Source organism: Nuphar pumila, chromosome 15, assembly GCF_984573655.1.
Source record: "Nuphar pumila chromosome 15, dmNupPumi1.hap1.1, whole genome shotgun sequence".
Taxonomy (NCBI): Eukaryota; Viridiplantae; Streptophyta; class Magnoliopsida; order Nymphaeales; family Nymphaeaceae; genus Nuphar; species Nuphar pumila.
Genome location: NC_143263.1, coordinates 17,513,478 through 17,527,457, shown reverse-complemented (window position 1 = coordinate 17,527,457; position 13,980 = coordinate 17,513,478). Strand labels below are relative to the sequence as shown.

The following is a 13,980-nucleotide window of genomic DNA, read 5'->3' as shown; positions in this document are numbered from 1 at the left end:
ATGAAATAAAAATTAAACTTTCTCATTAAATTGATTTAATCAAAAGCATAGCTTCTCTAAAGAAGCAATGGTAAGCACATCTATAGGTTTCAATTAGGGGGAAAAACTGCAACTATGTGTTTTTAGAAGTATTTAGATCACCTAGTATATATATATATATATATATATATATATATATATATATATATATATATATATATATATATATATATATATATATATATATACATGAAGCTAATGAGTAGAAATCACTCTTTTCTTAAAAAAAATCAATTTTTTTGTAGATCATATGGTATAAATGCGATCTACATGGTTTGTTTAGTAGAAAACTTGTTTTGAATCATGTGATTATGACAAGTAGTTAGGTTTTTAAAGAGGTCCAAAAATCAACGACCCACAATGTGACAAAATTTCATAAGTCAAAAGATCACATTTTTACATCAGAAAAGCATGATCCAAGGCACGATTCTTAGCAAACAAGCCATGCTCAACACATCTATGTGGTTAGATTGAGTTGATACAACTTGCACCTATCTCAAGCTCATTAGTTTTGTACCTTCATTAATAGCCAATATTTACCCATATATATATATATATATATATATATATATATATATATATATAGTGGGGATTGTGCTGCCTGCTTTTTCGTTAGGTCGTTGTTAAGACCCTATAAAAATCATAGTGTCAACTGCTTTATTTTAGATATGAACCATTAGATGTGTTCATAATTGTTATTTATTAAAATGCAAGTCTTGTTTTAAATTGATTTGATGTAAAAATGTGAATATCTATCATGAAATTTTAGTACAATTTCAACCATTGATTTTTTTACCTCTTTAAAATACACATCTTAGCATAAAGATGCTTAATCAAAAATATGTTTTTTATTGAATAAAAAATGATAAACGCATCTAACTGCTCAAATCTATCACAAAACACCTAAAACTATAAATTTTGGAGTGTCCAAAGAGTGACCTAATGAATATATATATATATAGAAAGAGAGAGAGAGAGAGAGAGAAAGAGAGAGAGATTTCTAAATATTGTGCCATTTTATTGCTCGATACTGCCTATAACTAGTGGCGAAGCCGGGAATTTAAGCTAGGGTGGGCACAAATGCATAGTAAAAAGAAAAAATAATTTCTATGACAATAAACTATACTAGCAAGTGCAAAACAAAATGAGAAACTACATAGTGTCATATTCATAATTAGGAACCTTGGTTAAAACTAAACATATTTTTAGTAATGAATAAAATTATTTAAGATTTGCAGAGTATCATAATGACATGGTTGTATACTTTAAAAGTTAGCTTTTTTTATATAAAGACCAAAGACAGTACTATGAATAATGAGGTGTGACTAAGCTTAAGTTTTGATCTTGAAATGCATTCGGCAAGATGTGACACAAATACCCTATAAATAAATAATCAATTAATTAGTTAATGTTTCAAAAATATACAATGGACATCATAAGTGTTTTATAAATAATTAGAAAAAGTACAAGTCACTCAAAACAAAGAGGAAAATCAAACATATTTAATAAATTTTATGTTTTTTACCAATTTATTTTTATCATAAGGTTAATAAATGAAAGTGTTAATCCAATGAACGAAAGATAATAAAACTAATTGGAAAGCACTAAAATTCTCATCTATGTTAATTAAAACAAAAAAAAACTAAAATTCTAACCAAAGTCAAGTATTCATTACTCATAATTAATGCTAATTAAAAAACATACATAACACCCTATAAGCGTAATCCAAAATTCATGTCATTTAAACAAATACAAAATCTAAACCATAATTCTAGTTACGCATTCATGCCAATCAAGCATGTAGAATTAGGGGTGGCAAAATCTGACCCGACCCGCCAACCCGCTTCTTAGCCGGGTTAGGGTTTGGCTTAAACGGGTTCGTGTCGTAAACGGGTCGACCCACCTAACCCGTTTATTAAACTGGTCGTGTTCGTGTTAAGGGTATGCCAACCCGCCAACCCGTTTGACCCGTTTAATAAATGGGTTAGGCGAGTGGGTCAACCCATTTACACGAACCCGTCAACCCGCCGAAGCGTTTATATATATATTAACTTATCTAACCCTAACTTCGACCCGCCAACTCGGTTGACCCGCCCGCCTAACCCATTTACATGAACCCGTCAACCCGCCGACCCGTTTATATATATATTAACTTATCTAACCCTAACTCCGACCCGCCAACCCATTTAATAAACGGGTCAATGTGTCGTGTAATCGTGTTGTGTCGACCTGACCCGTTTATTAAATGGGTTAACCATGTCGTGTTGGGTTACCCGTTTAATAAATGGGTCATGTTCGTGTTTGCCACATCCGACCCGTTTAATAAACGGGTCATGTTCGTGTTGAGGTATTCTGACCCACCGACCCGACCCGATTGCCACCCCTATGTAGAATCATGTTTAATGATAATTAAAAAATACAAAAATACCTAAATTAAATATTCATCTTATTTAAAATAAAATAAAAAACTAAATGTTAGTCAAAAAATACAAAAAAGTTTAAAACCTAATTAAATGTTCATGCTATTTAAAAAAAAATAAATGAAAACCTCAATCCTAGCAAACAACATGCATAGTTTTCATACATAAGCTAATTGAAACAAAAAATAACAAAACCCTTAAATTTGTAACCAAAATCAATAATGTGTATAATGTATAATGTTATTTAAAAAACATAAAAATACTTAAATTAAATATTCATCGTATTTAAAAACCAAAAAAAAATCTAAATGCTATTCAGAAAAAACACAAAAAACTCTATAACCTAATTAAATATTCATGCTATTTAAAAAAACTAAAAGAAAACCTCAATCCTAACAAACATTATTCATAGTTTTCATACATAAGCTAATTGAAACAAAAACTAACAAAACCCCCAAATTATTAAAATGCAACAATTTAAGAAAAAGTAAATCTTAATCCTAACAAACAACAATCATAATTTCATGTTTTAATTGAAAAATATATAATAAAAATATTAATTAAAGTATCAATAAATGAGATAGAGAGAAGACCTCGGCCTATGTTGTTGGCCAACACTGTTGTGGTGTGAGGTTGCACCATCGAAAGGAGGGTTGTAGGGCGAGGGAGGGCCAAAGGGCGAGGAGAGAGAGAGAGAGAGAGAGAGAGAGAGAGAGAGAGAGAGAGAGAGAGAGAGAGGAACACCATCAGGGGTGGAGCCTCGCAGGCTCCCAGAGGGAGAGAGTGATTAGGGAAAAATTGAGGGAGGAGGGAGATTGGGAGACAAAAGGGAGCTGTGAGCCCCTTTTGGGTCGGGCACAATGCTCACCCTGACCCGATCAGGGTGGGCACTATGCATGTTTTATGCGGATTATGATGGGCACTGTGCACCCTAACCCATATCCCTCTTAAAGGGATTTCACCGCATCAAGGTGGGCATGTGCTCACCCTCCTATTAACGTGGCTCCGCCACTAAGTCGAACTGCTCGTAGACAAGCTCAACCCAATCATGTCATTGCTATTGTCAACATCACAATATGCTTTCACTAAATGCCACAAAATTTAGGAATGAGTGCTTATTTCCAATGAAGTTATACATTCAATCATCCAATCCAAGAAACTAGCTTTCCTCCTCAAAGTAGACTTAGCTTCAACGTGATAAATTGGAGTTATCTTCTTGATGGCCTTAGTGGTAAAGCCTTTGATCAACAAAGGAAAAGGAGCATGAGTGATAGAGGAGAATGATGAGAGGGTTGGAGTTTGGAGAAGAAATATGAGATGGTTTGAAAAAAGAGTGAAAGTGTAAAGGGAAAAGAGGTTAGGAGGGAGGAAAATCTCACCGAAGTAGGAAATTCTAAGTGAGATGAGTTAATTTATCACTAGAACTCTAGCGGGGCCCAAACTTAAATGAGCTTCATTCAAAATGATCAAGATTGTTACAAAATGGTGTAGGAGCCTTATTTATAGACTCCATGGGCCATGAAGGACATATTTTCCCTTGGCTACATTATTCAATGCCCGTAGATGCCTTACACCCTTAGACCCTCTAGTACATATGATCCAAATGGGATGGTCGGTCTACCCGATCGATGTTCGGTATGTTCCAATCTACCATGTTTCCCTTACCTTGTCCTCAAGGTATGAAGACCAAAAATTAATAGAATAGTTGGTCTTCAATTCTTCATATATGGGTCCTCTTTAAGTAGTGCTCCTTGGGTTTTCTTGGTTCCTCATACTTGAGGCCTCGTTTTGTTCTCACAATAACTAAGCTAGTATTTACCACATGTCCAATTTTGGGCTGCCCTTTAAGCCCCACTCCATGGTGAGAATCCACATAAAGAGTGTGAGTAATCAGATTCTTTCTCCCAAGGTGAGAATTCCCATAAAGTTTTGGAGTATGCTTGTTTTTTTATATGGGTTGCCTCCATTTGCACAAGGGCTTTCCACCTCTTGATTCTAATCGTAGTCACTTGTATTACCTGTAAAATGTTAAATTCTTTGTTGATCGGCAATAGTTAACACAATAAGTATTGTAACAGGTTTTATAACTAGCAAAAAAATTCAAGAAAATCTAGTTGTGGCATTTGGTCAAATCCTTTGGCTAGTCTTCAACTTAGTTTTGAAAACCCACTTGATGCCTATTATATTCATATTAGATTTTTGTGGTACTAGCTCCCATGTGTCATTGACAAGCAAAGCTCTTATTTCTTCTTTCATCGCCTCATGCCATCCAGGGTGTGCCAACACAACTTTGATGGTGCAAGGTTCAAGTGGCAAAGTGTAAACAAATATTTTGGATGGACTTGACAATTCTATCTTTTTCTCTCTTCATGAATGTTTACTTGTAATGGAGATCCATAAATATTGGAGTCTTTCACATATTACTAGTTATATTTATATCATAAAATATCATATCTATAGTGTATTTTTCTTTGTATGATTCAAACTCTTTTAATAAGCCCAATTTATAATAGTCCTCTCTCTAAATGAATTAATTAGTCTTTTTCTCAATATGAATCAAATTTTTGTAAGTCGTTAATCATTCAATGCTGATTAACTTTATTTTTCTATTTTAGATGTTCTAATTTAGACAATTTGGCATGGGATAAATTGTATTAATAGTGGCTCCTTAACCATTTTTTCCTGTCATTTATTCTAGAATTCTCTGGTTTCTTGTGTTTTGATTTAGAATCAGATATTCCTTTATGAAAATAGTTATGGAAATGGTCTTGTATTCTATCCTTAATAAAAAGACATGTTATTCATCCTCGTTGTCATTGGATGGATATTTTATATAACTGCTTGCCTATTCTCATGGTCATCAACTTGAGTCTCAAGATTTTCTTGTTGCCCTTCCGTAGTACATGGCATCTCAATGTGACTTTCTTCGTTTTGTGAAACATTATCTTCTCACTTTCACAATTTGTCATCCTGACCAAATCATTGTTAGAGATGGATTTCATCCTTCTCATTTATCATATTATGTTCAAGTCTAACATTTTTAATGACTGAACCTTCCCACTCTCCAAAAGTTGTGAACCATCCATTTGTTTGCATAGATGAAAATAAATTTTCAGGTTTTGAGTAAGGAAAATTCTTTTATCAAACACTATATGCTTGGACATGTAGACCAATTTGGTCATTGGGTATAAGCACCTATATCCTGTGTAACACATGGTAATGACTTGGGCTCAAATTTTGTTGTTATTGTAATCCTAAAGATAAGGAAAAAATCAATAATTGAATACTCTAAGTGAAGTGTAATATGGTTTTCTTTAAAACAGAATTTCAAGGTGTGTTGTCAAGCCCAAATTTGGTGATGGTAGAATATTAATCAACCATGTAGCTATCAAGAAGGCTTCAACCCAAACCTGGATTGAGACCTGAGCACGAAACATCATGGTTGGTCTTAACTCAGTTATGAATCTATGTTGCCTTTCAACAAACATGTTTTACTCATGTTTTGAGACAAGCTTTGTAATTCTCAATGCCATGATTTTTAAGGTATTCAATCAAATCCTTGCTACAAAATTCTCTACAACGAGGCACTTTAATGTCTTTTCCAAATTGTGTTTGCACCCATTTTTTAAACTTGATAAATTTCGAAAATAATTCCATTTTTTCCCTCAATGAGTAAAGCCAAGTATACTACGAGCATTCATTCATAAACATTGCACAATATCTAAATTTTTTATGAGTTAATCAACACATGCCTCTACAAATCACAATGATTTTTTTCAAAAATGTCTTTGCAATGTTCTTGAATAGGAACAAAAAAGTAAATGACTCATTTTACTTAACAGACAACTTGGACATATAAATGTCAACTTGGGCATATAAATGTCTTAATTATGTTAGAATTTATTGAAATGTGATTATTTTAATCCAAAAAACTTACCATTTGAGCATGAGTATGACCCGGATGCCAAACATCCTTATCAGCCATTTGACACCTTATTGAAAGTATAACTTCATGCACTCTTAAGCCTTTATTGTTGCTTGATTTGAAACCATAAAGAACTCCCACTCCACTCCTTGTTACCACCACCTTGTTATCCTTCTTGTCTTTTATCACAAAACCATTAGGTGAGATCTCAAATATATTAGGCATATTGGTAGTTAACTGACATGTCATCCTTTTTAATTTTAGGTACCACAAGCACATTATCCAACTTTAGAATGTGATTTCAAACATTTATTTTAGTTATTCCAACATGAATAATTTCAAATTTTATGTTGTTACCTACCATAATGTTTTTAGTACCTTAGTAGCTATATAAGTTTTCAAGTTTACCTAAGTCAAATGTGATATGAGATGTTGCTCCTGTATCTAGGAACCATGCCTAATCTTGTCTAATAACTTCATAACAAGCAATGTTTGCATAATGTCATCAACATAATATGCATGTTGAATTGGTGTCAATTGTTCGAGGCACTACGGTTGAGTTTGTTACAGATTTGAGAGAGAACATCTTTCTCTTTGTTTTGCTCCCATTGATTTTGATTTGAGCCATCATTTCCTGTTGCATTAGCTTGGGTTGAAGCTTGATTTTTATTCATTACACCTGCTTCGTTCTGATTCTAGTTCTGTCTACTAGCCTATTGAGTTGATCGGAAGACTACAACCCTTGAAGTCGAACTGTTGTCTCATGTTATTGCTCTTTTATCTTTGATTTGTAGTCTTTTGACCAAGAAAGGCAACATTATGATTTACATCGTCTTCCAAAGCATGCAAATTGTGCATGGCCTCATGACCTTGAAATAAAGCAACCACCTTTATGTATGGTGGAGTCAATGGTTTCAACATGGTAGTGGTGAAGGCTTCATATCCTGCTCCTAAACCATTCAATAGCCAAAAAACCTTATTGTGGTCTTCAACTAGCTTGCCTATAGCTACAAACTCATCACACATGGTTTTGAATCTCCAAATATATTCCATGATTGATGGTTCTTTCTTATCATGGAGTGAAGTTTTTATTTTTCTGAAAATCATGAACAAAAGGAGTAACCATGACATTCCAAACTTCGCTTGAGGCTTAGGCCACTAACCAAACCGAGTACCTCCCCAGAAAGTGCCCCGGTGATCTAGCCTCGTAAAAGATGATCAAACTTTCTCCATACCATGAAGTTTGCTTCAGTTGATCTTCGCCTTGTGATTGAATGCTTGCAGGCAACATGGGATATTCACTGTCAATGAAACCACTCATGCCTTGGCTTTCGATCAGCCCCAACAATTGAGTCTTCCACAAGAGGAAGTTAAAATGGTTAAACTTTGCAGTGACAAAGTTTCCAATGTTGAGAGTAAAGGGATGTGAATCCAATTTTTATGTGAAAATAAATTTGAAATTGGATCCAGATTTTGAAAGATTATGGGACTCTTATCTATAGTGTCTTTCCTCATCTATCGAGCAGGAATTGACCTCGTCAGGAACTCTAGCTCCTCGAGTTTGACTTTTAGTATGCAATTCAATGAACATCAAATGTGATCTTAAAAAATATGTGAGCTTGATGGTGTAGAGACACCAAAATACACAAAACATTAAATATGATTTGGGTCCAAATAGGACCCAAACTCAAATCCAAACCCAAATTAGCATTTCATTGCAAACTTTATAAAAGTTTTAGTAAAGTATGAAGTTTTGATTTTTTTAAGCTAATCCTCACCTGACACAGGGCTACAGTCAGCCACCACAGTGCCACCAACACGGTGGACTGAAGGTGGTGACAACCACCATGTGACTCGGTACGATGGGTAGGAGGAGGCGACCATCGTGGTGGTCTGATGGCCACCATGGGCCACCCAATCATTTGGGGGGAGGGGCGAGGGTCAATCCCCTGCCACCCACAAATCATGCGAGAGAGGGGTATTGGTCACCTGCTCTGCCACCTCCCTTTTTTCAAGGTTACAACAGAAAGGGACAGAGCATGGGTCACTTTCCTCGCCGCCCCCCTCTTTCGTTCTTGAAATATAATCATTTGCTTAATATTTTGTATCCATATATGCAACAATATAATGGTATGCGACTTCATCTTGTTCCTGAACTTTTTCAAGAAAATATTTGCATTGTCATCTCATGGTTGCTCGGTCTACGCTCTACCAAAATGTATTGAGTGGTGAATCAAATTTCTTAGAAAAGTTTAACGTCAATTGCTTCATGCAATATCCAACATGATATTTAGGTCATGTGTGGGAGACATCATACTTTAGATATTCATGCTCATCTGAGATAACTTCAAATAATAATCTCTCTTTATATTCATCGAAGATAGTGAACTATTTATTAACATGCTCTAAAAAACACCCTCATGAATCCGTTGTCTCCTTATTCACAGCTACAACTGCTACTGAACACATCTCAGTACAAAGATCAATATTATAGGCTGACAACAATATACTCATATATCTTTTTTTTAGGAATGTGTCATCTACCATAAGAATTGTAGGGCATCATTTCAATAACCCATTGATGCATGGACGAAAGGATAAGAGCATGTACTTAAATTGATCTTTTTGATTGGTCTGAATGTATCATAGTGATCCTCAATTAGCCTTTATTAAATGATCCAAATAGACAAGAAGCATCCTGAAGGACTCTTTAAATGAACCATATAGTACTGCCCATATTTGTTCCCATCTACATCATGCTTGTTTTTAAGTAACCTCTACACCTTTCTAGTGACTGAGGTCATTCATGATTTTTCTTGGAGTCATCTTCGAGTTATTGTGCATACGTTTGTGAATAACATATGAAATTTACTTAAAAGACACTTTTTACACTACAAGGTTGTCAAATGATCCACCACACGTATTTTTGCTTTTATACTTTTCCACTTAAAAGAATGTTGTTCTACTCACCTTTGTTCAATGGATCTTCTAGGGGCAATCAACTATAGTCTGCAAGTTCTTTCTCGTGCATACGACAGTGAATTTATTATTATAATTCTTTATGAATTTTGCTTTATAGTTATTGTTGATCACATGAACTTTCAAAAACTAGTAACAATGCTGAAAAACATTAAATCTTTTAACAAATTCAAATTTTCAATCGTTTGAGCATGTTGTTAGCCATTGAAAATGTTTCCAAGCATTAAGTTTTTAATTATACAACTCGCCATACAACTGAAATGGATCTGCTTTAATGATTTTCAATTGCTCTTCATTGTATGAGAATCTATTGAATGTGAACATATTCAACCATGTTTAATTAGTGTAAAAGCATATAATAGTTCTACTCCCAACAAATGCTCATATAGCTTATGCTACCATACCAAAGGTTCAACTTCCCAATTGTCATTTGTGCAACATTTTCAACCGCCTTAATTTGTTCAATGTCATCAGTGTCTTGGTCCTCTTATATCATTTTTGCGTATGATTCAAAAGACATGGTATAATTATCATCATCGATATCATCTGATTCTCCACTGTCTACATTATCATTACTACCACTAATTGATTGTTTCATTGTACAAACTAAATCAAAATTTACCATATCTATCATTTTATTTGCTTTCATGCATGCAACATTCTTGCATTTGCAACTTTCAATATTAACCATAAAAATATCACATCCATCATCACACCTACATCTCAAGCATAAATTACAAATTCCAATAACTTGTACCTAGCTTTGTCATTTGCCTTGAACAACTCGATGCCATCCATATTACTACGATAAAAATCAATGACACTGGTTTGCTCACATGGTTTCACATCATCTGCAGTGAAACTTTGATCATGCACAATATCAATTGTTCATGAAAAATCCCCCTTGTCTACACATCGAATATTTATATCCCTAATTGGTTCAAGCAACTGCATGCCCTCCACATGCTTGAGCTAAATGTTTAAGATATCGATAACGTTCACTGTTTGTGATAGTTGGATGTTCACCAAAGAACTGAGCTTGATAGATGGTGCTTTAGATAGATGCACATTATCCACAAGATTCTCAACATTCCATTAATCAACCATTTGTACATCACTTTCAACTACTTCTTGTTTAACTTCGCAAGTAATAGTTGCTTCTTTAACTTTGCGAGCAACTAAGTAAACATCACTTCTAAATAAATTTCATTTTGTATTATCATTGTCGAACACATCTATCCATATATGTTAGCTATCTACGTTCGAAGAACAATTATATCAGATGATCATTGATTCTTCTGTATATTCGGTTTTACAAGACATTAAAGCTATAAATTCTTTATAGCTATTGTTTTTGGAGACCACTATATATCTTCAAGTAGGATATCAGTGCTACGATAATATATTTATACCCTTTCAGATGCAATCATAATTATCTACACCAACAACACATATCATTAATTTATAAAAAATAACATGTGAGAAAAGTTCATTGAAGACCACTGTAGATCTTAAAGTAGGATGATAAGTGTTACAATAATATATTTTAACCATTTCAGAGACCATCATTAACTATCTATACCAACCACACAAACATATTATTCATCTAATGAAAATAACATGTGAGAAAACACCATCTATATATGCTTTATATATTTAATTAACATAACTATCTAGTACAACTACTCTGAAAACCAACTACCCACAATAATTTCCTAATCCTCTATTCAATGTTTGTGGACAATAAACCCTGGCCCAATTACACTAACACAAAAACACTGAATATTAATTAAATGACAAACAAACAAATATAAATCATCTACAACATAAACATAAACATAAACATAAACATAAACATATATATATATATATATATATATATATATATATATATATATATATATATATATATATATATATATGTGTGTGTGTGTGTGTGTGTGTGTGTGTGTGTGAAAACCCTAAACATAGTAAATCCTAAATGGTAAATTTGGTGGTAAATATTAATTAAAATGAAAGAAAACATACAAAAATATCAATAACACCAACTAAACACAAATATGCATGAGGGTATTAAATGCTTATATCTATAAACAAAGATACACAATTAGAATAAAATAAAAAAATATGCATATATATATATATAGTTTGTATGGAACTCACCTTTCGACCTAACATGAGAAGTCGATGTGAAGGATATTGCAACTTTGTTGAAATGCAAAAAAAAAAAAAAATCACGAGAATCTTCACAAAGGGAGAAGAAAAAATGCTGAGGGTTATAAAAAAAAGCGGTTGGGATCTGTTTAGAAACAAATGAAATAAACAAAATATAAAACAACTTTATATATGATTCACCAAATATGCGAATGTAAAAAAAATTGCACAAAAAAGTTTATGCACCCCATATTTGAAGATCTCCTTGATGATTAGCTACTCAAAAGAGATCAACACAGTTCTATATGAACTTCATACTATATATGCATATTTAGTAGAATATTTGCAAAGTTTCAATATGTTCCAGTAATAGAAAGTTCACATATTTGTTTATACAAATTTTGTATTATATATGTGAAGTTAACTTGCGAAGTTTTGGCAAGTTTCAGTAGCAAAAAGTTCATATTTAGTTATGCGAGCTTCGTACTATATATGCAAATTTAGTGAAATATTTGCAAAGTTTTGGCAAGTTTCAATTTTAAAAAGTTTGCAGATTTGGTTATGTGAATTTTGTAATATATATGCAAAGTTAGTTTGCGAAGTTTTAATAAGTTTCAATTGCACAAAGTTTGTATATTTACTTATGCAAACTTCGTACTATATATACAAAATTAATAGACTATTTGCCAAGTTTCAATAGGTTTCAATTACAAAAAGTTCGCAAGTTTGGTCATGCAAAGATCGTGAAGTCCGCAAAATAAAAATGTGTGAATCTATCTTTTAATGAGAATTTGTGATACTCGAAGAGAGTACCAATATATCATGCGAACTTTAGGAGGTTCACTCGTGCAAAGGGTAAAATGATAAAAAAGAAGTGAGACATTTACCATTTTGGACATCGGTCAGATTTCAAAAATTATAGGGCATTTCAGAAAATGTATCATTTTTGTTGTACAATAAGGTTATTTTTTGAAAAAACAATATATATCTAATACAATAATATTCCTAGTTTAATAGCTTTAATTAATCTGACATTTGCTCAAGACAAATAAAATTTTGAAAATATCCCGAAATTTTCATATGCCGTGACCTTCCCGAGAACTTCATTTGTGACTATGCTTCCAAGTTCCAACTACCCTCTCTAAGCTGCATCGTTTCAAAGTGACAGCAAGAGTGGGGCACCGGTCTTGGCTTTATAACCGGAACCAATAAGACCCGGATCACGTACCGACCCGATTATATGACGAGTGGGTTCATACCAGATAAAACAGAGGCCATACCGTATCGGGTTCGTGTCCCGTCCAGTCCGATTCCCGCGTAGCGCGCCGCTCGTCCTCTCCCCCACCAACTTTCCCTTTACGTTTTCAAAAAACCCAGAGACTCTAAACCGACATTCGCGAACAGAGAGATGTCCAAAGTCCAACAACACAGCACGTCCCGAGCGGGGTTGTCGTAGCGCCTCTTCCGCCCGCTCGCTACCCACTCCCTCAAAAACCCTCTCTCTCTCTCTCTGTTCTCTCTGTGACGTGGGAGACGATGAATTCTTTGCGCCACGACGAAGACGATGAAGCGGAGGATTATGAGGAAGACGATGAGCTCTTCCGTCAGGACATGGAGGCGGTCAAGAGGGCCTGCATGCTCACGGGCGCCGGCGCCGAGGCCGCCTTTCCCGACGGGCCGTCGGATTCTGGGAACGAGAGCGAGGAAATCGATGACCTGGAGTTCGTCCGAAGCATCCAGAAGAAGTTCTGCCTTCCGATAGACATCAATGTACGGAGCACCGGCGGATCGTCCGATCTCGACGAGGACGATTTCGAGACGCTGCGGGCGATCGAGCGGAGGTTTTCCAAATACAATAGCGGTAAGAATTCAACGGTTTTGATTTTGGCCTTTGGATGTTCCTTTGCTTTGTTCTTTAAACGATTGAAGTATTTTTCGGCCAGAAAAAAGAAAAGGGGAGCAAAAACTCCATGCTTACACTGATTAAGGAAAGAACTTGCTTTCTTTCGGCTCAAATCTATTTTTTGAGAGGAGACGCGCCTCGCTTTGCGAAACTTGGATGCCACTGAGTTCGCAGCATCTAAATGTGCGTCTAGTAGTTGAATTATTCCTAACAATCCTAAAAGCGTCAGATTCTGGAAAGGAAATATAGCTTAACAAGTTTAATATTCACAATGCTTGTGTTAAGGCTATAAGCTTCTACTTCGCTAAATACAGGATTAAAGAATTTGAGTGACCTTTATCTGTTGAGTTTTAGAAAATGTGATCACTTTTTGGGGGGAGATTATCAGCATACGTAGTTTAGGAGTTGCTTTGGCAAATAGACAATTCAATGCGAACAAAATTCTTGTGACTTGATTCTCTCAAACTCCTTTATCCAATGATTGTTTTTTTGTTTGGAGATCAGAAAGCTCACATTCAGCAACATTCATGTCGTCGATGTTTAGTTAGAAGGATCTCGTT

At 34.5% G+C, this 13,980-nt stretch overlaps 1 protein-coding gene across 1 annotated transcript in view; it reads left to right on the top strand.

The window, feature by feature from the left end:
* The first annotated feature begins 12,962 nt into the window (after positions 1-12,962).
* Positions 12,963-13,980, top strand: part of LOC149814661 (uncharacterized) — a 66,285-nt gene continuing 65,267 nt past the window's right edge. The window contains exon 1 of the mRNA XM_089990410.1: positions 12,963-13,378. Within this exon, the coding sequence (XP_089846536.1) occupies positions 13,054-13,378 (325 nt within the window). The 5' untranslated portion in view covers positions 12,963-13,053. The remainder of the gene's footprint in view (positions 13,379-13,980) is intronic.